The 25487-nt window shown below is 42.0% G+C and overlaps 6 protein-coding genes across 8 annotated transcripts; 2 read left to right on the top strand and 4 right to left on the bottom strand.

Moving 5' to 3' along the window:
• The first annotated feature begins 942 nt into the window (after positions 1–942).
• On the top strand, positions 943–2906 carry LOC128258702 (brachyurin). The gene is made up of 3 exons (XM_052990499.1): positions 943–1430; positions 1491–1589; positions 2539–2906. Exons 1-3 carry the CDS (start codon positions 971–973, stop codon positions 2850–2852), a joined length of 873 nt encoding a protein of 290 aa, XP_052846459.1. The 5' UTR covers positions 943–970; the 3' UTR covers positions 2853–2906.
• LOC128258699 (chymotrypsin BI) lies at positions 2892–6620 on the bottom strand. Its single transcript, XM_052990495.1, has 3 exons — positions 4484–6620; positions 4251–4426; positions 2892–3523 (listed from the first exon to the last, which is right to left on the bottom strand). Exons 1-3 carry the CDS (start codon positions 5017–5019, stop codon positions 2892–2894), a joined length of 1344 nt encoding a protein of 447 aa, XP_052846455.1. The 5' UTR covers positions 5020–6620.
• A 2446-nt stretch (positions 6621–9066) lies between these two features.
• LOC128258703 (protein tantalus) lies at positions 9067–10774 on the bottom strand. 3 transcript variants are annotated; one of them, XM_052990501.1, is made up of 4 exons: positions 10672–10756; positions 10495–10604; positions 10266–10367; positions 9067–10211 (listed from the first exon to the last, which is right to left on the bottom strand). In XM_052990501.1, exons 3-4 carry the CDS (start codon positions 10334–10336, stop codon positions 9365–9367), a joined length of 918 nt encoding a protein of 305 aa, XP_052846461.1. In that variant the 5' UTR covers positions 10337–10367; positions 10495–10604; positions 10672–10756; the 3' UTR covers positions 9067–9364. The 3 variants fall into 3 exon arrangements, with proteins under 3 accessions (XP_052846461.1, XP_052846462.1, XP_052846460.1); XM_052990502.1 differs by lacking the exon at positions 10495–10604 and having other exon boundaries at positions 10672–10774; XM_052990500.1 differs by having other exon boundaries at positions 10495–10751.
• Positions 10775–11803: 1029 nt separating this feature from the next.
• Positions 11804–12655, top strand: LOC128258707 (serine protease 1). The gene has a single exon (XM_052990507.1). The coding sequence runs from the start codon at positions 11838–11840 to the stop codon at positions 12624–12626; it is 789 nt and encodes a 262-aa protein (XP_052846467.1). The 5' UTR covers positions 11804–11837; the 3' UTR covers positions 12627–12655.
• Positions 12656–14069: 1414 nt separating this feature from the next.
• On the bottom strand, positions 14070–15025 carry LOC128258704 (serine protease 1-like). The gene is made up of 2 exons (XM_052990503.1): positions 14745–15025; positions 14070–14671 (listed from the first exon to the last, which is right to left on the bottom strand). The coding sequence occupies exons 1-2, from the start codon at positions 15005–15007 to the stop codon at positions 14116–14118; spliced, it is 819 nt and encodes a 272-aa protein (XP_052846463.1). The 5' UTR covers positions 15008–15025; the 3' UTR covers positions 14070–14115.
• Positions 15026–15865: 840 nt separating this feature from the next.
• LOC128258705 (serine protease 1) lies at positions 15866–17213 on the bottom strand. The gene is made up of 2 exons (XM_052990504.1): positions 16926–17213; positions 15866–16468 (listed from the first exon to the last, which is right to left on the bottom strand). The coding sequence occupies exons 1-2, from the start codon at positions 17183–17185 to the stop codon at positions 15910–15912; spliced, it is 819 nt and encodes a 272-aa protein (XP_052846464.1). The 5' UTR covers positions 17186–17213; the 3' UTR covers positions 15866–15909.
• Positions 17214–25487: the final 8274 nt, after the last annotated feature.

The raw sequence follows: 25487 nt of genomic DNA, 5'->3' as shown, positions 1-25487 counted from the left end.
CTGTCCTTCTATGGGAAGCGGTATGCGGTACGCGGTATGCGATATGCGGTACTCTGAGACTCTTCTTTGTGAACTTGTAGCTGCTTAGACTTCGTCTCGACCGGATTGTTGTGACGGCTTTTGTTTGTTGGGCTGGCTCAACGCTAAGACGACCTTCAATTGAACAAACAAAAATTGTTGCATTAAATCCATTTCCGTTTTGATTCATGTTTCGCTTAGTTCTCCGCTTTTGTTTAAGCATTTTTTACTTATTTTATTTCCATTTGATTCCATAAGTATTGCGCTTTAATTAAGTTTGGAAGTTGTTTTCAAAATACCGAACCTTTAATTGAATTGAGGGAAGTGCATCGGCTGTTATGACATCATGATGAGTCGGCAGGAAGCTCACACGTTCGCAAGGCAGATTACTCATATCATAGGCACATCGCGGCTTAAACTGGGAGAATTATGGCTGTGCAATTATGCAATTAAATCACAAAACCTCTTTGGTAATCGATGTCTGCGGATTTGCCATCGCCGCCAATACAAGTATTTAAGATAAGGCTTTGCGGAGATATTACGAATACATTATTTAAGGAACTGTTTGCCAAGCTCATATAGTAGGGTGTACCGTAATGTCGAATAGTGCTACAAAATCTATTATTCGCCAACTTATAATACTCAATTGCCGTTATAGTCAGTGCCCTAGATAAGCCTACTACGAACTGATTAATCTGGCCATGATTGGGCTTTATTGCCAATACTGAGGCAATTCGATTCACACTTTTCGCCTGCGCGCGCTCCTTATCGCTAAGAATATCGGTAGCATCGCCTCAATCGGCAGCGGTTAATAGACGATTATAAATCACCTCGGTTTATTCCAGCCTGGGCAATCCGCCATAGATAGTCGATGAATTATGATGCCCTCGCGTCCATCGAAATCCGTATAAAAGAGCCCTCATTCTTGGCGAGCACTTTAGTAGTGATCAAAATGAAATTCACCTGCGCCACGGTTTTGCTTCTGGCCACCATCCTTGGGGCCCAGGCTGTCGACTGGCAGTCGGTCCAGAACCTGAACATCGAGACCCCGATGCCCAAGGTTCGCGGCGAGACGCTGCCCGGCGGAAGGATTACCGGCGGAGAGTTGGCCGAGCCCAACCAGTTCCCCTACCAGGTGGGACTACTCCTGTACGTTGCCGGAGGAGCCGCCTGGTGCGGAGGCACCATCATCAGCGACCGCTGGATCATCACCGCCGCCCACTGCACGGACAGCTTGACCACCGGCGTGGACGTCTACCTGGGCGCCCACGATCGCACCAACCCCAAAGAGAAGGGTCAGCAGATCATCTTCGTGGAGACCAAGAACGTGATCGTGCACGAGAACTGGATTCCCGAGACCATCACCAACGATATTTCGCTCATCAAGCTGCCAGTGCCCATCGAGTTCAACAGTGGGTACCTTCTCTTCTGCATGGAAAATAGATTTTTAACTCATTTTCTCTATTTAACAGAGTACATCCAGCCCGCCAACTTGCCCGTGAAGTCCAGCAGCTACGAAACCTACAGCGGCGAGTCGGCCATCGCCTCCGGATGGGGCAAGATCAGCGACTGTAAGTGACCCTCACCTTTTACCTTATACAAATTAAGTGATTTAAGAGTGTAGCAAGGAAAGACTTCTGCTTGATACTTGTTACCTATTCACAGCTTAGAACTTTGGAATATTATAAAGCGTTAAAGAGTATAGCAATAAAAGTTAAGTTGTCATTACAAAGTACTTTAGCTTGTGCCAAAATAGAAACAAAGATACTTGCTACACACAGTGCATAATTTTCCAATATTATTGAAAGATAATTGAGTGTCTTGGGAGTATAAAAAAAGAAAGTTAAGTTGTCATAATACAAACGACAAGCTAGTACTATTGCCTTGCCCTTCAACACTAAAATATTTACTTTTTACCTACACCTTGCATTATTATTAAAATAAATACGTTTTTCTGCTTTTGGCTTTAAAAATAATTAAATTAGATAATAAATTTGTAGATAGAATCCACCATAAATTCTGCTGTCTCCAAGCGAATCCGAATTTGTCCTAAAACGTATTTAAATTTAAAAAATGTACAACAAAAATTGTATGAATTTATCTTCGATCTATTTTGATCTCCTCATTTCAGAACTAGTTTTGCCTTTAATTCAATTCATTTAAGAATGGGAAAATCCAAATCGAATTGAGTTTTAACCTTTGGCTAAGTACATTTAATCTAACAAATCTTTTCGGAAAGAACACTTCAACTTTATAATCAAAAAATTAGATTTCTAAGAAATCTAATCTTGTTTGTTTGTTATTATTGCCCTAACAGGTTTTTTTTAAAACCCTTCTGAACTTCAATTAACTCATGGTGAAATCCATTGTTAATTAAATCTATATAACTGCAACTTTTTCTTAAATATTTTTCTTAACGATCATTTAAAATAATGTTGTTTTGAAGATACTACTTTAGATCTTGGAAGTTTTCTTAGCTGTTTTCTGATATCCCTATTTCTATTACTATTACTCCCACAGCTGCTACCGGTGCCACCGACGTCCTGCAGTTCGCCGAGGTGCCCATCATGAACAACAGCGGCTGCTCTCCGTGGTACTTCGGCCTGGTCGCCGGCACCAACATCTGCATCAAGACCACCGGCGGCATCTCCACCTGCAACGGCGACTCCGGCGGTCCGCTGGTCCTGAACGACGGCAGCAACACCCTGATCGGAGCCACCTCCTTCGGCATCGCCCTCGGCTGCGAGAGGGGATGGCCGGGCGTGTTCACCCGCATCACCTCCTACCTGGACTGGATCGAGGCCAAGACCGGCGTGGTCAACTACGGCAACTAAGCGTTGGCTTCCAACTTAAAATAAACGTTTATTTTTGGGTTACAAGAAATAGAACTCGTGTTCGGAGTGCGGGCGCAGGCGGGTTCTCGGTCTGACATCCTCGGAGATGTCCTCGTCGGAGGCGGACTTGGAGTGCACGTCCAGTTCATCGGGCACATCGTCCTCCGGCTGCTCCTTCCTCTCCGAGCGGCGGCTTTGTCGCGGCTTTCCATACTCTCTTACGTACTGGTCGAAGAATATTGCCTCCGTGGTGTCCTGGTGGGAACTCACCCCGGTTTCATCGCTGATCCAGTCCAAATACGAGGCCACCTTGGTGAAGGCCGCCGGATAACCGCGATCGCAGCCGTAGATGCTGCCAAACGAGGTGACCCCCACCAGGACTCGCTTCTTCGAGTGACGCCGCTGGAGAACCAAGGGGCCTCCCGAATCTCCGTTGCAAGTGGATCGGGCGTTCCTTCCACTGGTGCATATATTTGTACCTCGATAGGATAGCGGAAAGTTGGACTTGCAAGTGCGACCATCGATTATCTGCAGTTGGACATAGCGCAGCACATTGCTGATCGCATGGACCCCAGTCGCATAGCGACCCCAGCCGGATGCTATGGCCAGTTTGTTTTTGAAACTTCGGTACTCGTAATGCCTCTTTGGAAGTTGGATTGGATGGATGCGATCTGAAATAATAGATTCCAAGATGAAAAGGTATACGAAAAAGTCTTTGTTGGAGCAAAATACACCCAGGACCGACAATAAATTCAGAATCCATTGCACTGTTCAAAAGTTTTTCAATTTTAAAGCCCCTCCAGCTATGGGTGACTCTTATCCTTTGGCTTAATTATACTTAAGCTAAAAGTCATCCAATTCAAGGATTCAAGGAATTTTTTAAATTGAGACAAATTTATATATATTTATATATTTGGGGTCCCAAAAAATGGTTGTTTTGGATAATCCGCTGGTTAAACAATTTTTGTAGCTTGAGCATTGGGTCCTTTTTAAGGGCTGGGTACAATTAATAATTTGTAGTTAAAACTTTTGTAGATCTTTAATTTTACTTATGGCAAGTATAACCAACCAATGTAAAATATGCATATTTTTGATTTCACTGTTAACTGTGTTTCCTTTACATGATTTCCTGTTTAGGTATTTCGGTGGATTCCAAAACTGCTTACTTCCGGGTCTTAACTGCTTTTGTGGGCTTAAATCTGCTTGGTATAATTATTTTGGGGTTCCAAAACTGCTTCCAGTTTATTTATTTGAAGTAAATAAAAAAGTGTAAAAGGGTCTTCCTTTCTAAAACTTCTTTTAGTGATTTTTCAGTTTTAAAACTTATTTCAAGGATGTTTTACTTTCTTAAATGATATTCTTCACAAAAAACCACCTCTTGTAAACCACCGAACTCACCGTTGAAGCTGACGGCATGGGGCAGCCTGACCAAGGCAATGTCATCCTTCAATCTCTTTGGATTCCAGGTGGGATAAATGTGGAAGTTCTCACTGGGCACCATTAGTCGCACCTGACCCTTCTCCTTGGCGTTCTTGATCTCATTAGCGCCCAGGAAAACGAGGGCCCTCTTGGCCCTGCAAAATATAGACAAATGAGAAATTGCTTCGCCACTGGGCGCTTACCGTTCGTACATGTCAACGCAGTGGGCGGCGGTGATGACGTGCTTCTCGGAGATCAGTGAACCGCCACACCAGTAGAGACCCTTGGGTCTTTGGAGCAGCATTCCCACCTGGTAGGGAAAACAGTGGGGATTGCCCACATCGCCGCCAAAGATGCGATCCATGGCCATGGCGCCCTCGGGCAGCATCTTCTCCAGCAGCGGCGTGGTCTCTAGATTGAGAACTAGGGGCTCCCGATCCTCCAGGTCCTCCTCGCTGAACCCACCCAAATCCATGCCCAATCCCGTTCCCTTCATGTGGCGGCTGTCCAAGTTGCTGGCACTCATTTCAGCATCGTGTTCCAGGGAATCAGAGGAGGAGGATGAGGAGGAGGAAAAGGGGGACGTGGAGGAGGAGGAGGTGGACAGACCCATGGGGCCCGGGTACATGGACACTAGGTACATCGGCTTGACCTGCTGCCAGTCCAGCGCGCTGCAGTGCATCATGACCAGCCATGACCAGGTGAACAGCAGCAGCGTGCCACCTCCATTTGCAGATTGTTTGGACATTGGCGTCGCTTTGTACGCGCACGCATTTAATTTATAATTGCGAGTGCAATTGCTGGCACTTTGCACTAATAGTGATTTGACTGCTTTCACTGCTAGCTGTGTTTCCTTTGCATGATTTCCTGCTTAGTTGCTTCCGTGGATTCTAAAACTGCTTACTTCCGGGACGTAACTGCTTTAGTCAATTGTAAAACTGCTTGGTACAATTCTTTTAAGTGTAAAACTGCGTCCTCTAATCTACTTGCTTGTTTAGTTATTAATTTGAAGTAAATTTAGAAAAGTGTAATAACGTATTGCCTTCTTATACTTTGTTGTTTAGGAATTATTCAGTTTTTAAACTCTTTTTGAGGATATTGTTTTTCTGGTTGGCTTGTTGACTTCGTAAATTGTTAAGCCTTTTTTACACTGTATATAAGTTCTGCATTAAAGTCTTAACTACTTTGTTTTATATATTTATTAATATTTTATTATTTATTCTGCTTTGAGTTTTGTTTATGTTTTGTCTTAACTGCTTTAAAAATATCTCCTCACTGTCAGAACTAAACAGCTTATTGTATTCTTTTAGTTATCTGACGGTTTTCACTTCTTAGTGTTAGTAAATTAACTTTCTTTCATGTCAGCTTTTCACATTCTTGTCTGCTTTCTTCTAGGTATGCAATACTTTCTTAGGTTTTTTAATGTAGATTGATTGATTGATTGATTGATAGATTGATTTTGCCCTTTTATACTGAAGCTAAGTTGTTGTGTAAAACTGCTATCCTCAATTTCCTAACTGCATTCTGCCAGGGTAAACTGCTTTCGGTCAGGACTAAGCTGCTTCCTTGGGAAGTCCTCTGCGCCTTCTAGTTTCTAAACTGCTTCCTCAGTTATAGTCCTGCTTCCTTGACGGCTTAAGCTGCTTTCCTGGAAACTGTTGATCACTGGACTTCCTCTGCTTCCTCCTTAAACCCACTTCCGCGCCTCGCCTCCTGCCACTCGTGCACCCACTGGTCACTTGTTTTCCCGTTTCGAAAAGACGTTACGCTGGAAACTGGACACTAAACAACTTCAAACTGAAACTTCAGCTGTAATCGCAATTCGCGTAGTAACCTCCAGTCGCCGGTGTTGTACTGCTTTCTTCTTCGCGTCTCGTTAGCCACTGCGCCGGCGCGCTGCTTGCCAGCATTTTTATAAACTCTTTCGCCAGCAATTTCTGCTGCTGGCCGCCTTAATTATTTCATCTATTTGGCTGCATTCAGTTGGCCGCGCACAATTGCAGCTTGCATCAATTTGGCTTAATTTGCCTTTTCAAATGCTCCTGCCAATCGCTAATATACATATGTACATATGTATGGCTCTTCTTTTTATTGAGGAACTGTCACATTTCAGTCGGCATTCGCCCTTTGCCGCGATTGTCTGGTCCGCAGTTTTACTCGCAAAAATGGAAATATGTGCCGCATAGGTTACATTTCAATTTCGTCGTGGATCTCGCGGTTGGTGTTTTGTGGTTTTGCCATTTAAATTGAAGGCGAAGCTGTAACTCTAGTTATCTGCCCGCTTTGGCGCTTATTACATCACTCCTCCTCACTCACTTCTCACTTCTCGCTTTAACTCCATCTTCATTATGCATTCGCGAGCGTGTTTTTGTTTTTGTTTCGGCATTTGTTTTGGTGGCTGTGCGAGAGGCTTTCATTGAGAAAAAAAAGCTTAAATGTTTGCTGTAAGTCAAACAATAACAAAAGTGGTTACAGTTATATTTGCATGCCGCCACTTCTTCATCTTCACCCTCAGTTGGGATATCATTTGATCGCTTTACAGTCAAACTTCTCTAACTTAGACTATCCCTTGAGGCAAAACTATTTTTTTTTTGTTTTACGTTTTTAATTTGATTACATATATACCACAACAAAATTTTTCTTTGTTGCTTTTTCTTTGTAAACTGTAAATAGTGTTGTCGATTCAAAAAAAAAGAAACTTATCCCAATAAATATAAAGCTAAAAACTAATATACATTTTGTATATTCGTAAAGTCCAATAACAATTTAGCAAAAGCACTTGATCGTGTGAAGTCAATATCATTAAACAAAGGGAATTTCGAGATAATGTATAAAAGTTATGTTTATCATACCAAATTCCTTTAGATAGGGTCTTACGTAAAATCAGCAAAAATTTAAATGCGAGAAAGATACAAAATTTGCCATAAGTTGCTAAAATCACAACTCAGTGTACTCAGTGTTAATGCACCTTTAGATCAAATGGTGAACGTTTTATTAATTTTGGAAAAACCAGTTTCCTATGCTTTTGTCTCTTGAAGTTGCTATTATATTTTTATAAGCCTAATAAAAAGAAGCTAATCGCTTTAAACATAAGAAAGACTTTATTTTCACCTCGCTTTTTAATGGTTTAATAAATACTTACACAACACATGATTGTTTAGCTATTTCAATATTAAATTCAGTTTGCAGACAAATGACTTATTCAATCCAATTGATAAGTATAACAATGGTGGTTCAGGCTTATGAAGCTTCACTGTGCGTTTGGTCTTTTCCAACTTGATGGCATGAACTTGATGACGTCTGGCCGATCAAAGTAAACCGCCTACTGTACATACATAGCAAGCAGACCCAGACCTCAAGGTTGTTGTCAGGGCAGATGTGGGTGGGTTGGGGGCACGGGCACCGTCTGCTCATAAACAAATTAACAGCTTGCCATTAACTGCTTGCATGCAGCGATGGCTGGCATGCGCAGAATTCTTAGCAGGAAATGAAGTGCAGCATAAAATATGTATGTGTTGTTAATTAAATTAATTCGTGCACCGCCTGCCGCTGGCTGAGATAATCAGCTTTATTTGGTGTTGAAAGTATTTCTGTTACCTGGCCATTGTTGTCGATTTAGGAAATTACTGCTACTGCCATTGCTACTGCGGTCTGTGTGCCCGGCGAAGCAAATAAATCAAATCGTCTAGTCTCGTCTCGCGCCCGCCGATGTGATATGTTCGAAATGTTCGAAATGGGTTGAATTGAATTGAATTGAATCAAATCGAACTGAAACGAAGCCAAATGTAATGAGGCTGCAACAACAGCAAGGCACAACAACATGATTATGCAAATGCAAATGCACCGCCGCACCAACACCACCACCACCCACCCTCTCCCTCCCCCCTTTTATTCGATATCGTGCGGTGGTGCGTCTATATCTATCCATTTATATATATCTATTCAAGCTGCATAATCGCTGCCCGTTGCATGTTGCACTCATTAATAATGGGCGCGTTTTTGTTACTGCATTTTATTGCACTTGCTAATCACGCGGCGGCCGTTAAATAATTGGGCTTGAGTCGAGCGCCACCCGGCTCGCACAATCCGTCTGCTCTTTTGGCCACCTCGGTGCGTTTCGCTTCCGTTTCGCATTCGAATTGGGTTTATTTGGGCCTGCTTTATTTTAGTGTTCCTCGTTGGCGCACAAGTTACCACCCTCCAAATTGCTTTCCGTAACGTTATACGTTTAGGTAAGACTACCTGACTAAATAGCTAAGAACTGGGATTTCATTAAATGCAAATATCGAAGATATTGATTTCACTCCAAAACTCTTTGGGACAACATTTTTTCGAACCAACTTACTTATAAATCTAAAGAACTTATTGCCCTTAGATCTAAAATTTAGTAATAAGATTGCAGAAAATACAGAAATAAATATATTACTTATTTTACCAATGATTTTTTAAGGAAGTTTAGTATATTTCTTATTTTTGGGCTATCATAGCTTATAAGTTGTCTTTATAAAAGGTAAATACATTTTACGGTTTTTAAACTATAACTATGTACTACAACAACAAAATTGATAAACCATAGACTATAACAAAACTATTGTTTGAAAAAAAGAAATTGAAGCCTAAAACCTAGTGTACGAACAGTTTAAATATCCTTTTTTTCAAAAATAATTTATCTTATAAAAAGCGTCCCTCTTGCTTAAAAATATGTCATGTTATAGGCTTTTAAAATTTAATATACTTTAATTAACTGATCAATACGTTTTAATACCCCTTTTATAAATCTTGAACGGCAGGTGAATAGATATGTATTTTTCAACCTTTATTATAAGCTTAATGGCTAGGCCCAGAATCGTATTCTATGGCTCGATAAGTTAAGTTTTAGGTATAGCTCTAGTTTATTTTTCTCTAATTGCTATTTACACACACTTATAACTTTGATGAAAGGCTAAAGACTACGGCATGAAGTAAACCAAACGAACGTAAATCCTAGCTTCGTAATTGGTATCAGTACATTTGTTTTTGGGCACTAACAGCTAGTAATTGTAATGCAATGAATTAATGTGGGTGTGCATTGAGTGGGTCATTCAGTCTCTCCTCTACTCAAATCCAGCCGGTTGCATGAGGAAGTGCTGCTGGCCGCTCATCGCCGGCAGCTGTATATCCTCCATTGTCATGGATGTCTTCGGCATCTCGGCGTGCGCTTCTCCCGATCCCGGCGGCTCGCCCTCATCGCCCTCCAGCATGGCACTGTCGAAGCTCTTGTTCAGACGATCGTGGAACTCGGTCATGGAGATTTTCTTGAGGGCAAAGCGCTTGCCAAAGGTCTTCTTCACCTTCTGGCGGCGTTTCTTCGACAGAATCTTGTTCTTGTTCAGGCCATCGCTGAAGGATATGGCCCGTCGCAGCTTCCTGCCGCCGAACTTCACGATCCTCACTTGGCTGCTGATGGAGCACTCCTCGCTGTCGTCCTCCGCATCGGCGGCGTTCTCATCGCTGGGCTCCTCGAAGATGGTCTCCAGATTGGTGGGCGTGAACTTCTTCATCCGCTTGCTGGTGTAGAGCTTTTCGATGCTCTTCAGGGTCTGGGCATTGGCACTCAGCTCCTTGCGTTGCTTCTTCTTGATGGGCTTCATGATGGCGCTGCAGACCCTGTTGAAGTTGTCCTTGGACACCCGCGCGGGCATCCTGCGACGGGCCACGCCCGCCCGAGCCCCGAAATTGGAGCTATGGCTGGAGGATCCACTGATGCAATCGCTGTCATCGTCGTTGTCCTCGCAGCGACTCAACTGGGAGTCCACGTCGTCCGATTCGTTGGACTCACTGCTGACATTATCGTCGGACTCGGGGGGCGGTGGTACTGATTCGGATGCATCCCGCATCTCCTCCATGTCTGACATGGCCATCTCCTTCAGTCGCCACGAAAGGTTGGAGCTAGTGGACGACCTGAAATTGGGGGTTTTAATGGGAGCTCCAAAAGGATTCGTTCGTAACACTCACCGATCCCCGGTGAATCCCACTTCCTTCGGCTGAAACGTAATATTGGCAAAGTCGTAGACTATGTTATCCATTATTTTTACCGTTCGACTCTAGTAATCATGCCTGTTGATACAACAAAACAGAGGAGGAAATTAGGAGATATTACTTTGATACTGATTGGTTATTGTCTTCACACTTCATTCATCTCGCTGAGTTCCACCAAAAACTGGGTTTGTCAGAAGTTATTTACCTCAGGAAAATCGCGCTTTTCCTTGTTTGAGTAGTTTTTCTGCAGGCGTCTTGTCTGAAAATGCGGATTTTCTGTCACTCCGGGGGTAATTTATTGGCGACAGGAATACCCTGGATCAATCCAGAGTTGGCAAGAAGTCTTTTATCTGATTCTGAGACAACAACGTGTGGTTTTTACCTACTAAATTTCCTCGTTCTTTTGCATAAAAATAGTAACACACAAATAACTTGGGGGGTAGAACCAGGGATGGACAGCCGCAATTAGGGGAACTAGTTCCAATGGGGAACAACCTGATAATGGGAGCGTCATAGAAACTGGTTCTTTTGGTTAATTCTGTTAAATTTAAATTATGTCTTATAACATATTCAGCATTACGGGACTTACCAATTACCATTAGATATATAACGCCAGCCCTGGTAGTCAATGTGAAACGTCTGTTTTCTGTTTCGCTTTTTACCCGTCAGATCTGGCTTTTATGACAGAGAGGACTCTAGCTTTTTTTTCTAAATAAAATTAGGCTTTCACCGTTTATTTTTAGAATAAAGAAAAAGCAGAATCATTTTAAATATTAAAGAATAATAAGGACTTAATATTAAAGCACATGCATTTAAAGTATTAAAGGAAAATACAAATTTTAATTTCTGATTCAGAGATTCAGCGATGGATGGCAAAAACTTTTTCAATCTGAATTTACAGTCGATCCGTCTTGCGACAGACTAGCAACAGTTTTACAGTGTTCATTAAAAAAAACGGCCTAAGGTTAATTACAATATTTTATTGTGTTTATTAAACGCTTTGTGTTTTTTACTTTCCTTTGATTCCAAATTCGAACTACTTAGATTCGGCTCAGAAAAATTAATATGGTAGCGCTGGCGCTGGTGGGTGCCCTTGCTAACGAAAGTGGTGGCAGCACTGGTTAGTGGTAAAACCGTCGTTGCGTTTAAATATGGCAGCCATCGTTACTTTTCAAAATACGAATCTTTAAGAAACTCTTCGTTTTTATTGTTATATTATTTAAATGGCAAAAAAAGAACAACTTAAACTTAAACATAAAATACTAAAATCAGATGTTATTAATAAAAATTATGTAAATAAATGAACGTTTGATAATACATCCACTGTAGACAAGCTTCTCTTGATAATAATCTTATCGAATATGCCAATTTCTTGAGCAAGATTTCATTCAGTTGGCTCAAGTCCGCACTCTTTGTTTTCTGTGTTCTCCTATCTACAAGCTGTAAATTACGGTGCCAGCAGAATTATTCGTTTCCGATTAAGTCGAGAGGTATAAAACCTTTGCCACTTTTCCTTTTGATTCATTAAGTTCGCTAAACTTGACGAAAATGAAAGTGGTAGCTGTCGTGCTCCTGGGCGTAATTGCCTGCGTCTCGGCCTTTGAGAAGCCGGTCTTCTGGAAGGACGTGCCCGTGGGTAAGGCCCCGATCGAAGGTCGGATCACCATGGGCTATCCCGCGACCGAGGGCAAAGTGCCCTATATCGTGGGCCTGGGCTTCAGCAGGAACGGCGGTGGCACCTGGTGCGGTGGCTCTATTATCGGCAACACCTGGGTGATGACCGCCAAGCACTGCACCAATGGCATGGAATCGGTGACCATCTACTACGGAGCTCTGTGGCGCCTGCAGGCCCAGTACACCCACTGGGTGGGTCGTGGCGACTTCATCGAACACGGATCCGGGGATATCTCTCTGATCCGCACCCCCCACGTGGACTTCTGGGCTCTTGTCAACAGGGTGGAGCTGCCCAGCTACAACGATCGCTACAACAACTACCAGGGCTGGTGGGCCCTGGTTTCCGGATGGGGCAAGACCTCGGACGAGGGCGGCGTCTCTGAGTACCTGAACTGTGTGGACGTCCAGATCGGCGAGAACTCCGTGTGCGAGAACTACTATGGCAGCTTCTCCGGCGACCTCATCTGCATTCCCACGCCCGAGAACAAGGGCACATGCAGCGGCGACTCTGGTGGCCCACTGGTCATCCACGACGGCGGTCGCCAGGTGGGCATCGTGTCCTTCGGCTCCTCCGCCGGCTGCCTCTCCAACGGTCCCAAGGGAATGGTGCGCGTCACCAGCTACCTGGACTGGATCCGCGACCACACTGGCATCTCTTACTAACAAGCTCATAATAAACTTTCTGTACTGAACATGTAACAAAATAGGGAGTTGTTTCTCTCGATTTAACTTAGATCCATTACAGATCGGGGTAACTTTTAACTAAAAAGGAGATAGTTTAAAGGGAAGAATCTACAATACAAAACTATTTGATTTTTACAATAATTTATATGTACAATACTAATATCTTTTAATATAAGGAATCCAAATATTTTTAAAAGTCATATTGTTTTACGGCGTCAGTTAGTTTGATCATTGATACATGGTAAACATTTCATTTCGAAATCTTTATGTTCCTAAATATTAAATATTAGGTTTGTTTTTTTAAAGAGATTTTTAAAACACAAACACAAACCGACTAAAACATCGTGCTTTAGGAAGTAAGTGATGTAAAACGTAGAATAAAGTAGATTTAAGTAAATGTTATAGTCCTTTTATTTCATTCTTAATTTATTAGTAAGAAATGCCGGTATGATCACGGATCCAGTCCAAGTAGCTGGTAACTCGCGTCATTCCCTTGTGCCTGTTGGACAGACAACCCTCAGAGGATCCAAACAAAACAATGGCGATTCTCGTCGTGGAGGACTAGTGGTCCGCCGGAATCTCCGCCGCAGGAGCCCTTGTTCTCCGCTTAAGCTTCGGCACTTCTGTATAAAGGCTATAGTATCGGATCATTTTGGTTGGTCCCAGATATTCGCAATCAGTTAAGTCGGAAATTTACAAGCTCCTTTATTTTAGTTAATAATCAAATCTAACATCTTATCTTCAAAACAAAGTGTTCTACCATTCTTATCGAAAAAGTATTAATATTTGATGTATCGATTAAATGTTGATGATAATTTTAGAAAAATTAACTAATCTTAATCCTTATCGATTTATGAATATGTATAATACACTTACTTACTTTACTTTATTTATTTACTTTATTTAATTCTATAAATAAATATTTCGAATGTTAATAGGTTCGACAAAATACTAACTCTTTTTGTTGCTTAACATAGTTTGTATAGGCCTTATTTCAGCCCTTTTAAGATAGGGCTAGCATTCATCGTAGCTAGTTAAAATCCCTTTGTGGGCCGCTGGCCTAGCTCGAGTTTGGATATTACAGCGACACAAAGATTTTGAGTAAAACTGAATTTTAAACGGCTATACAACTTAAGACGCTTTAAATTGCAGGTCCGCATCCATAACTTTGTTGTTGCTAGAGACACAACGAAAGTAAAAGGTATGAATATTTTTTCCCAAAACAGATGATTACAAATTTCTTACATAAAAATTAAACATCATGTTTTAGCATTTGCCAAAAAGTTTGTTTTAAAGTTAATTTTCTTCTGTCCTATGAATATAAAATTTAGTAAATTTTGACTTTGCATCTTTAAATTGCAACAAAGTCGAAACGCTACCCCCCAAAACCCTAAATATGTTGCACAGTGTAATGACAGAATGTTTGATTTTTGGTAATGCTTTATTTAAATTAAAAATCGTCCACTTATTACTTGGAGTTAATATTGTCCCAGATCCAATCAATGAACCCGGTCACGCGGGAGAAGCCGGCAGGATGCCCCTTCTCGCAGCCGGCGCTCGATCCGAAGGAGGTGACGCCCACAATGACGCCATTCACGACCAATGGACCGCCGGAGTCGCCGCTGCAGGTGGAAGTGGAGCCTTTGGTTTCGATGCAGACGACCTTGTCGTTCACGATCAGCGTTCCAAAGGTAGCTGCGCACAAGGTGTTTGCGATAATGGTGGCCTCGGCGACCTGCAGCTTGTCATGCACTGAGGTGGCGCTGTCGGAGATCAGACCGAATCCCGAGATTTGGCCGACCTTGCCCTCGTAGGTATCGTAGCTGCTGGCCCGTTCCGGGAGGGCCACCAGGTTGATGTACTGCGTAAAACTGTGTGGCGGGGTCTTGATCATGGCAATGTCGTTGCGCAGGATAATCGAGTTGTAGCTGGCGTGCGTCGCAAAGTCGCTGCTCTTGACGACAAGTTTAGCTCTGGGAGAGTTGCGGTCGGCAGATCCTTCATAGATGGTCACTGAGGAAGCACTGGACAGGAGAGAATTCACAATATTTTAAAATGTCGCATTTCGGATAAGGGCCTTCCAACTGGGTTACTCACCCGCTAGTGCAGTGGGCAGCAGTCAGCACCCACTCCTTGTGGATGATGGAGCCACCGCACCACCAGCCACTGCCGCTGGCGGTGGCGAAGCCTAGTCCCACCTGGTGAGGGACATCGCCGTCGGCGGCATCCTTGCCATTGATGATACGTCCCTGGATGGAGGGGCTGCGCACTATATTGCGGGGAAACACTGGCGTCGCCTTGGGCAGGAGGCCGGCGGAAACAGAGGCCAGAGCCAGGACGAGAACTACAAACACTTTCATTGCAAACGACTTATGTCTTTCTGCAATAATTCGCGGCCTTTATATACCCATTACCAAGTCTTGCTATCGGTGCAGTCAACCAAATAAAAGGGGGCTATAAATTTAATCGTCAGGTTAGTACAGGTTAAGGACATTCTATCAGCTGATGATTTGCCGCTGCGATGTCCGAAGTATATTAATGCGATTACGATCTAATATGCATCTTGATTATTTCTTAATTTCTAATCGTTCAACTTTCGAGAGTCGGTTGCGAAGATAAGGCCATAATTTATGGATGCCTTTTGAAGGCATGGGTTTTTATTTGTCGCGATTAAACATCTTTTGTTAAGCTGTAAAGTATGCTACAGTATCTTAAATGGTTCTGCAAAACACAAATTGTAAAACATCGAAAATCTAATCTAAAAATTACAGATATACTTAAATTAATATAATATATTTATTTCCTGTTACTATCGTATGCTGTGAATTATTTAACTTCTTTAAGACCGTATATATAAAGAATACAATATAAAAAGCTTACAACACAATCTTTTTCAAGAATCACCTTTTTTTCTGAGCGATTAAATATTACTAAAAATAAAACATTTTTTTTAATCAAATTAATAAGCTCTTTAATCTTTATCACAATCCTTAAACAAAAAAAATATCACAAATCATTTTGGTCGTTAAAAAATAATTGTATTTTTTGTATTAAATCGAAGCCATTTTTTTTTTAAAGACTACTCCGATTTTAAGGCTTTCGTTACACCAGTGCTAATTACTTTCCAATCGGCAATTAAAAAGATTATGTATATATATACAGCAAAGTAAAATAGTTCTTCGAAAGAGAGTTAGAGATTCCCAAAAAACACGAAACACTTTAATTTAATCAATAGTCGTATTTATTTGAAGAGTGCTTTGCCTTAGATGCCGGAGTTGGACTTGATCCAGTCCAAGTAGCTGGTCACGCGGGTGAAGCCAGCCGGGGCACCGGACTGGCAGCCAGCGCTGGACACGAAGGAGGTGACTCCGATGAGGATCTTGTCGGTGGCCAGGACCAGAGGACCGCCAGAGTCGCCGTTGCAGGTGGAGGTCTGGTTGGGGGTGGCGATGCAGATCACCTTGGAGGTGGCGATCAGAGAGCCGTAGGTGTTCTGGCAGGCGGCGACGGACACCACCTCGAAGGTCTCGTACTGCAGGGTGTTGGACACGGTGGAAGCGGCATCGGAGGTCTTGCCCCATCCGGAGGCGATGGCCTTCTGTCCGGCGTAGGTCGAGTAGCTGCTGGCGATGGCGGGCAGTTCAACGCTCTTGATGTTGGTGGTGAAGGTCACCGACGGGGTCTTGATCAGGGAAATGTCGTTCCTCAGCACCATGGAGTTGTAGCTCTCGTGCTGGATGAAGTTGGAGCTGGCGACGGTGTGGGTCACCTTGGCGCTGGTGCGGATGGTGGCGCCGTAGTAGATGGTCACAGCGGAGGCACTGCATCAGAGAGATAGTCATGAGTCGGCGAAATACTTTTATCGTTAGTAGTCGAAATTCCTATCTTACTTCTTGAACTTTGAAATAATAACTTTTCAACAGAAAATTGCGTTTTTTAAATTTGAAATAGGTTTTTCTTAAAACAGTTCCTTCTATGTATTGAAATATTACATTATTACAATATTAAAATCAAGCTTCCCTAAAATCTGAAAGAGTATTTTAGTTTTGGCTGCATTTATATTGAGTATAATGTTAATTACTGTCTTATGTACCCCTGAAAAACAACAAATTTCAATAATTATAAATTCCTGGATCAAATATACAGATAAATTGAGCCAAGTTTGTTGGTGCTTTGGGTACTTTAATTCTGTTGAGGTAATTGCTTTGAACTTTGTAAAAAAAAACACTATTCCAGATATTCCCCCTACTTTGAGGAAGTGAAAATAAGGTTACTTACCTATCGGTACAGTGGGCGGCGGTCAGCACCCACTGGTTTCCGATGATGGAGCCACCGCACCACCAGCTGCCGCTGGAGCTGGCGAAGCTGAGTCCCACCTGGTAGGGGAACTCGCCCTCGGAGGCGGTCTTGCCGTTGGTGATGCGACCCTCGATCGAGGTCACGGCGGGCAGGTCACGGGGGTGAACTGGGCGCTGCTGGGGCAGCAGAGCGGCGGAGGTGGTGGCCAAGGCCAGGGCGAAGACTACAAGCACTTTCATGGTGGTCGAAGAACGAATGATTCTCCACCGGACACGGCCCCACTTATATACCCCTCCAGTGGGTATGGTTATCGGCGGCCGGGCCTCTGGTATTCTGACCAAGTCATTTCTGTTTATGCGCTTGAAACTTCTTATCAATTGTGGCTTTTTCGCCCGAGAGGATGTAGTGATACTTACCGGCTTTGATTGGCCGAAGCCAAAAAAAAATTATCTGCTGTTATCGGAGTGGTGGGAAACCGTTGAGATTACACACCGCAGGCATTCAATTAAACGCACTTCACTTCACAGGCGAACAGGTGGCAGACGTCGCGCACTAGAGTGATAAGTGATAAGCATAGATTTGGCTTAACGACGACCGTGCTATTTTGCCAGAACGCGAAACTTTGGATGACTTTTGCACTGCCAAATGGTATATATTAGCGGGAAAAACCCGTTTTAAAAAAATCGCTTTAATCGAATTATTTGATTCTTATAAGAGCCATCGATCAGAAATTGTTTACGGCGGCTCCCTCAGCGACTTTGGAGTGGGTGGAATTCCCAGTGATTATCTGATGGTCGGGCCCTAAGCATATTAACCATACGCAGTGGTGGGCCAAAGTTGCCAACTCATTTGGGGGCGGGCAGATGACAGTGGCAAGTTGAATCTGGGAAATTGAAATCAAATCGCCTTACGTGTCGGGCATGCAAAGCAAAAGGCTCCTGCCGGACATTAGCACATAAAAACAATTCATTGCCTTTCATGCTGACACATGTAGCAGTAGTTGTAGTTGCCGCTGCCAGACACTGACTTTTCTGAGCCACTGTGCGTGTCTGTGCCATAAATGTCGAGCATAAAATAGATTTTCTCTTAAAGAGGAGTGAACACCGCCGGGCGAATTTTTCATTATTAAATCCCTAGATTAACTGCATTTTATTGATTTTCCTTTGCTGTTCGTTTTGTTTGTCCTGCACTGGCTGTTCTTGTTTTTGTGGCTGCTCCTTTCGCTGATTGCGGGAAAATTCGTTTCTTTTGTCTCTGTCTCTCAGGAGGAACAAAGGAAACTAATTTTCTTGAAATATTTGCTTTCATTGTTGGTCGAGCACCAGTTTTAAAGCAGCCCAAATAAAAAGGCTCTCACTTTAAATTGCTGGCAGAGACGTATGTAATACACTTATATATAAATGTATATTACGTATACGTAATGCGCTCACCCGACACACACGCTTATTAGACGCATATCCGGCTGCGACAACGACAGCCTGAACAACAATGTCCAGTCCTTTCGGATAGGAGGAAACTGCTGCTTGTTCAACCAGTTGCGTAGAAGGGGAGCGAGTAAGAAAAGGACCCAAATATTCACCAGGAGGCGACTACGCCTCTGGATCAAGTGGATATAGTAACAGTTAGCTTAAAAATAATAGCAGGCCAGAAGGTTCCCATAAAAATCCAATGATCTACATTTTCCCTTAGATTCATTTTATGAAGTGTATATGCTGTTATAATATATTTAAAAGTAAATATAAACGTTCTTTTTTTATGATTTAATCAATTTGTACACATTTTTTTTATTTATTTAACACATAATTATAATTTATGTAATATATTATGTTAATATATTTTATCTATGAACTTATTATTAAAATATAAAAGTTTGAAAATAAGTTTTACAACCCATTTTTAAGGCTATGCCATTTGCATAATGAAACAAATATAATTATTATTATTAATCTTATTATTTGTGATCTTAATTTATATACATCGCAGAGGGTGCTATGTTTTTGCTCAAAATTTAAAGCGAAACTTATATTTAATCAATTTCGTTTAAACCATTTGATATAATCATTTGGAATCATTGATGCTAATGTTGTGACTAAAGCTGTATGTGTGTACAAGTGCCCTTTAGAAGGCATTTGAAATGTCCCCCAGCGTTCGGTCTCCTTTGACGAGGAAAAGGAAAAGGACGAGTCGACGACGACGACGACAAACAAGATTGCAGCAATAAAATTTCGACAAGTGAACAACAAATGATAAACGAAGCAGCAGCTTGGGATAAAAAGCAGCAGCAGCAGCAGCAGCAGTGGCAGCGAAAGGAGCAGCTCCCAAAGAGGTCAGTTGGGGAGCACTTGAAATGCTGGTGGCTGGCCATGGATTCCATCCGGCTCACTTCAGCTGAGTTTGGCCCTCTCCAGGGCAACCATCTAATGTGAGCCGCATCGATTACGCTTCCACTGCCACTCGGATTGTGTGTTTTGGCTGCCGCTATACCCCAATCCAATAATGTTGTATGTGGGCACTTGGAAAAATTCATAAAAGAGCTAAAATATACTTGCTAAGTTAGTTAGTTAGTTGTACACCGTTTCAGAAGACAGTAGCTAAGAAACAATGCTTGAAATAAATCATACATTTTTCTTAACTGCTTTCAATAGAGTTTGCCCAAAAATACAAAACATAACAAAATGTAAATATGTAAAATTAGAATGAAATTGAGTAACTAATACTCTTTTTGACTTGAAGCTAAGCTTAAGGAAGCACGAAGTCAAAAAAAACCTCTACATAAGTCTTATTTTTTTAATAGTAATAGTTATTATAACATTCTTGCCTTTTGCTCAGTGTGGCAAAGATCGGTCAGATGAGTTTTTTGTGTTAAATTGTCATGAAAATGTCGCTGTGCCTGCGGTCAGCTCAAGAAATCCGTCTCCGACTCCTTGTTGACCAGAATTAATGACAACTGTCTGGCCCAGCTGACCCGCCCACACTCTCCACTTGGCTCGGTCGCTGATGACTTATCACAGGGAACTATGTCTATTTCCTGCTATAATTCAAATTGCTTTTGGGGATGTCAACAGCAGCCGCCTCATTAATCATGCCTCCCGGGATAGTCTCACATTGCGTATGAGTAATGTGCTTGCCGGCCACCTTTTTTTGCAGGACCCAAACTTGCCAACAACTTATCGCCCCATTTTATATCATCGCATTTTCAAGATGTTACCCAAAACCTTATCCTGGCTGCAAATGCATTGGATAACTTTGCTTTATGTTCTTTTTTTCAAACTGCAACTTGCTGTTGCACTTGGGTTGTAAGTGGAGATGTAAGCGTGACTCACGTTTGACTGCCACCCTCCACTCTCGACTCTGTGTGACCCAAGTTAACCCGGGACTTAGCAGGTCCCGGGACTTGGTCAAAGTTTTGTGTTGCAGTTTGTCAACTCGTTTTTAATGCGCGATGTATTGAAAAAGTTTGATTAGGGAACAGCTGGCAGACTGTGAAGCTCTTTCCAAGTCTCAACTCCACCTGAGTGCAATCTTCGACCGGAAAACTTGATAAAAAGGGAGCTTAGCGGCGAATGGGTGACGGAAAGTGGTTGTAAGCATAGCGCATACGCCATGTTGTCGCTATTGGAAAACTACAATACACTGACTTCGACCAACTGTCAATGCTCTGACACAAATCCGACGAACAGACGACAAACACAAGTGGCCACCATTAAATTTTATGCGCAGGGATCAAGCTAAGTTATTATATGGGAATACATAAATGTATTATATATATATATATATACCGAGTTGGTAGGGCAAATATTTGAGAAAAACGCAGAGCGAGGACAATTTTTGCTTTCACTGTGATTTTCTATCAATAAGCTGACGGCATCCGTCGGCTTTTGCATATGAGAAGGCTCAGTCTTTTTCCAGCTCAAAATATATAAATATAAATTCCTGCCATGCAAACAAATCCTTTTCGATAGATTGCTTTCGACTCTCCCTTTTTTTTTTTTTCGTCGCCATCGCTTTTATTATTGTGTGCCAACGCCAAGGATTTTTGTCTACTACGACAATTGGATTTTCTCGGAGCGGAGGACGAATTTGGGGGGACCTAGGGGGTTGGAGGCGAAACAAGTACGTGTCCCCATCGGAGGTGGTACTTGTCTGCTTATTGGCATTGGCCCACCAAAAAAAATGATTTCGCTCGGGCCGTATCAATGACTTCTGAATACCCACTGTGGATTCCCATTGTTCCGGACATACTTGGCATCGAATATTGCAACTTTTCTTTTGTATATTTGCCGTTTCTTGTCTGGCAGAATTTGAATGCAGTCTGATGTTGTTCAGGTGGGGAAGGGGAATAGTTAATATCCTGTGCAGATTGTTCGTTCAGTCGGGAATCTCTTTTGTTGGGACTTCATTAATGCCTCAAATTTATGCGATCCTCTTTTGAAATATCTCCGCATTCCGCTCGATGTAATGCTGTTGCCCCTCGTTGTTGTGTCGGAAAATATATAACTACTCATCAAATTTTAGCATGCAAATATTTATATGAATATGCAGCTGGGGCTGGGGAATGCTTGATGGCTTATAAACATTTTGTTTGGCAATATTTTTTTTGTGTTTTTCCTTGGCTCGTGCCGTAGTTGCCCTTGTTGTAATTTCGGTTTATTGTTTTCTATATATTTTTCTGCTTGAACGCACTAAAAGCCACTCCACTGCCAGTCAACCATTCAAGCTCGATGCCGGCATTTGTTTGCTTTATGTCTTTATTTTGTGCCCTACCGGAGAGGCAAAGTATTATTATTTTTTGCCCTACTCCTCCTGCCGTTTCTCTCCTTTTTTACTGAGTGATGGCTCTAGGTAATACCAGGATTCTAGGATGGAGGCATGCGGATTTCGGTGAGTGCTCTCTGAGCGGCTTTGCATATGGCCGTGAGTGTGTGGACTATCTACTTGATGTGAGCTCGGAACTTAAGGGAAAACTTCAACAGCCGGAGATGTGTCAATTATTGTTGCTACCGTTTGTTGGCCCAAAAGCAAACGCATTTCTTTAAGTATGACTCGAGTTCTATATGAAGCCAGGAGTAAGCCATTAACTTTTCCCGTCAATCAATTGTCACTCCCAAAGGGAAAACAAAAGACAGGAAAAAAGAGACATGAAAACAAAAGGCACGAGACCATGACAAGACATTTTACTTCCATGTGAATGGAATGAAATTAAGAGAAAAAGGGGAAGTTGTTTTTTGACAGATGATACTGTTGACTGAGGATTGCTCTTACATTCGAGGATACTTCTGGTACATATACAATATCATTTTGTTGGTTTAATTAATCCAGAAAACAGGAATGTTAAGACACTAACGAAATTGTAGACTTTTTTCTTATCAGTTTTGACACTTACAACAATACCTGATAAATAGCATTTGCCCTGGAGCTCTATCACAATCAAATAAGTTTTAACTTAAAAGGTATTAAGATAACCGGAAATGGCATTTTCTACTATTGATAAAATTGCGAGAAAATTTTCGTCTAACTTATATAATATTAGTATTTATAAGAGGTAATAAGTATGGTCTAAATTATAAGAACTCGAATTATGGCACTAAAAATAAATATTATCTTATCTATAGGAAAGTGAATTTCAATGAATTGCATTAACTTAAATAATATCTTATCAATAAACAAATTCGTCATAAGACTTATCAATGAGAATAATAATAAATACATACTTATGTACAATTCGATTAAAAATAAAACATAGTGCTGTGCACTTTTCGAATTTGAATTTAATAGAAAATCTGCAGTTTTCTTAGCTCATCAAACAAACCCACTTGGACCAGAACAATAATTGCCACTCCATCAGCAGTCAAGGCAAAAAGCAAACCACCCAAAACTCTTTGTCTCCGGGTCCAAACAAAAAACCAGCGAACTTTGCCGTCAAGTCATTGTGGTGGATGCTGAGTGAACTTGTTTTGGGCGTTGGTGGTTCAAGTGGAGCCACCAGCAGAGCCGCACCGAGACCCAAGTGTTGTTTGGATTTCATTATACAATTATCTTGTTACCAGAAATAATGGTGTCGAGCCGGGCAACATGCCAAAAGCATTCAATGAGCCTGATGCGCCTTCCACTTACCCCTCAGATGTCTCGGTGGGTGGTGCTTGGACTGTCAGTTAGTCAGTCAGTCAGTCTGTTATCCCATTCCCAGTCCAAGCCCAACCCAACGCAACCCAATCTCATCCAGATCCATACGCACACACACACACACACACACACACAGTATACACATGTGGGGAAGCCGGATGCTGAGCGCGTTAGGAAAAGCAGGAAGTCATTAGCCAAAAAAAACTCTGGTGATGGCGGTTCCAACCGGGGAGGAAAGAGCCAGTAATGCGATAAATAAATGAAAATGTTTGAGTTAAATGAATTAAGTGTGCGATACTCTTCCAGTGTGTGTGTGCCTGTGGATTTTAGTATGGGGCTTTTTTGTTAGAAACACTTTCTGTGTTGGCCTGTCATCGCAAGTGACTTGGGGTTGTTAAGTGCTAGAGCAATAGTAATTGTTGGGCGCTTAATTAGCCGAACATCGTTCAAAGTGTCACAGGCACACGCTGAATCAAGGGGTTAAGTTAATGGCAGTCAAAGTTTGTCCTTGGTTCTCTTCTCAGTTTACTTATTTTTCAAATTATATCTTAAACGTCAGTCATGCTTACTTTATGTGGTGAACCCAAAATTCAGCAATGTTTGAACAAAATTCTCTGCTAAGTTTAAATGTCCTTACCATAAATTAAATTAAGCCAAAAACATTAACTATTTGGAATTTCGTTTGTGGTGACCCCGAAATGCTGATCCTGCGAATTTTTCCCTTTTTCGATGTTTTCGGTTGGACGATTCCGACTCCACTTAATTAATTATGTAGCTGAATCATGGCCCCACCAAAAATCGTTAATTAAGTTGATTGCTTTGAATTGGCTGGCATTTATTAGCCAGGATTGCGTTGTTGACTCGCCAGTCGAAAAGTCCCGGCCCCGTCCCTCAAACTGGCCATAATTGATGAGCTGACAGTTCGTTAATTGATTTTGCTCTGTGATTAGAGCCACATACGGCGCGAGAATTGATTTTATTAGCTGCCACATGAAACGGAGCTAAATATTCAATCGGTGCGAACTGGGTCAGAGGCCAAGGGCCTTGGCCCAAAGGTGCCAGGCTATAAATAAGTAAATTAAAGTCAATGCAGATTCCGGCTGCAGAGTTTCTGTCTATGTCCGCAGGCTGGCAAAATATTTTGGCAAATAAAGTGAATCAAACAGAACCACTTGACCAACTGACTGTCTTTGGAAAAGCCAACGAAATACCCCCAAACGAAGTTCACTTCAATCAGAAGGAAAACGAATTTTGTGGCCAAGAAAGAGGCGAACTTTTGGGCGTTCAATCAGAGCAATGCAACTGGGCAAAGTGGATTTTAAATAAAAAACTTTGGCCATAAACACTCGCCGTCCGCTTTCCGGGTTGACATTTTAACTAACTTTGCCTACATTCACACATACCCACAGTGACAACTATAGCAACTTCTGCGTTTTTTATTTGAGAGGGTTATGTATGATATTTTGTCATATCTAAACCACAGAATACGAGTGCAGGAAACTTTTTGTGCTGTCATAAATTTCCGCAATGCAAACATTTATCAGCACGGCTGGACCCCTTAACCCTCGGCTGGGGGCTGGGGGTCTGGGGGTCTGAGGGTCTGGGCTTGCCATTCCCGCATCCACTTTCAAGCTCAGCTGCAGCTATTTTCCCTGACTGACTTTGTTATGTCTCTGGATGTGGATGTGGATCTGGTTTTGGTTCCTGTTCCTGTTACTGTCTCTGCCTCTGTCTGCATCTCTGCTTTTTGTCGTTTGGTTCGTGTTGAGTAAATGCTTTTTATGCGGAACCGCAGGACCATCTGGGCAGGATTGGCTTTCAGGCACCACCTGCTATCCTGCCACATGTGAGGTCCTTACACTGCTCGAAAATTCCACACTTGGCCCCGATTCCTTCTGAAAAGTTGATGAATTAAACTTGATGGCCTGAAAATGAAAATGGCTACAAATGAAGCAACAACTTTAGTCATTTATTTAAATGCCTCGTAATAATTCAAGTGTTGACATATTGTCTGCATTTTTCTTTTTAACTTTCACTTGAGGGAAACTTTTCCTTTATGGTTTTTTTTTTTAACGGCCCCCGAAGTTTTGAGCTTTTATTGTGTCGCTTGGCAATTTCATGAATTTTAATGAGAAGTTATTCGGCGAGGGCAAGTAACAGCTTGGCTATTTCACTTATGGTTGTTGTGATATATCAATTGTGTGCTTTTTATGGCAATAAAAGTTACTTTTAGTAAATAAATGGCTGGCTTTTCGAAACTAATTCACATTCAATTTTAGCTAAGGGCTCTAAATAATTAGATATTTCCAAAAAAATAATTTTAAATGGATTAAAATTTTTATTAAATGATTTTTTTGGTGTAATTTTAATTGTCAGAGTTACTTTGCTATATGGTTCATAAATATATATAGCTCTGCG

This window comes from Drosophila gunungcola, assembly GCF_025200985.1.
Source record: "Drosophila gunungcola strain Sukarami chromosome 3L unlocalized genomic scaffold, Dgunungcola_SK_2 000003F, whole genome shotgun sequence".
Classification (NCBI taxonomy): Eukaryota; Metazoa; Arthropoda; class Insecta; order Diptera; family Drosophilidae; genus Drosophila; species Drosophila gunungcola.
The sequence above is the reverse complement of the archived record's forward strand: the minus strand, read 5'-3'. Positions and strand labels throughout refer to the sequence as shown.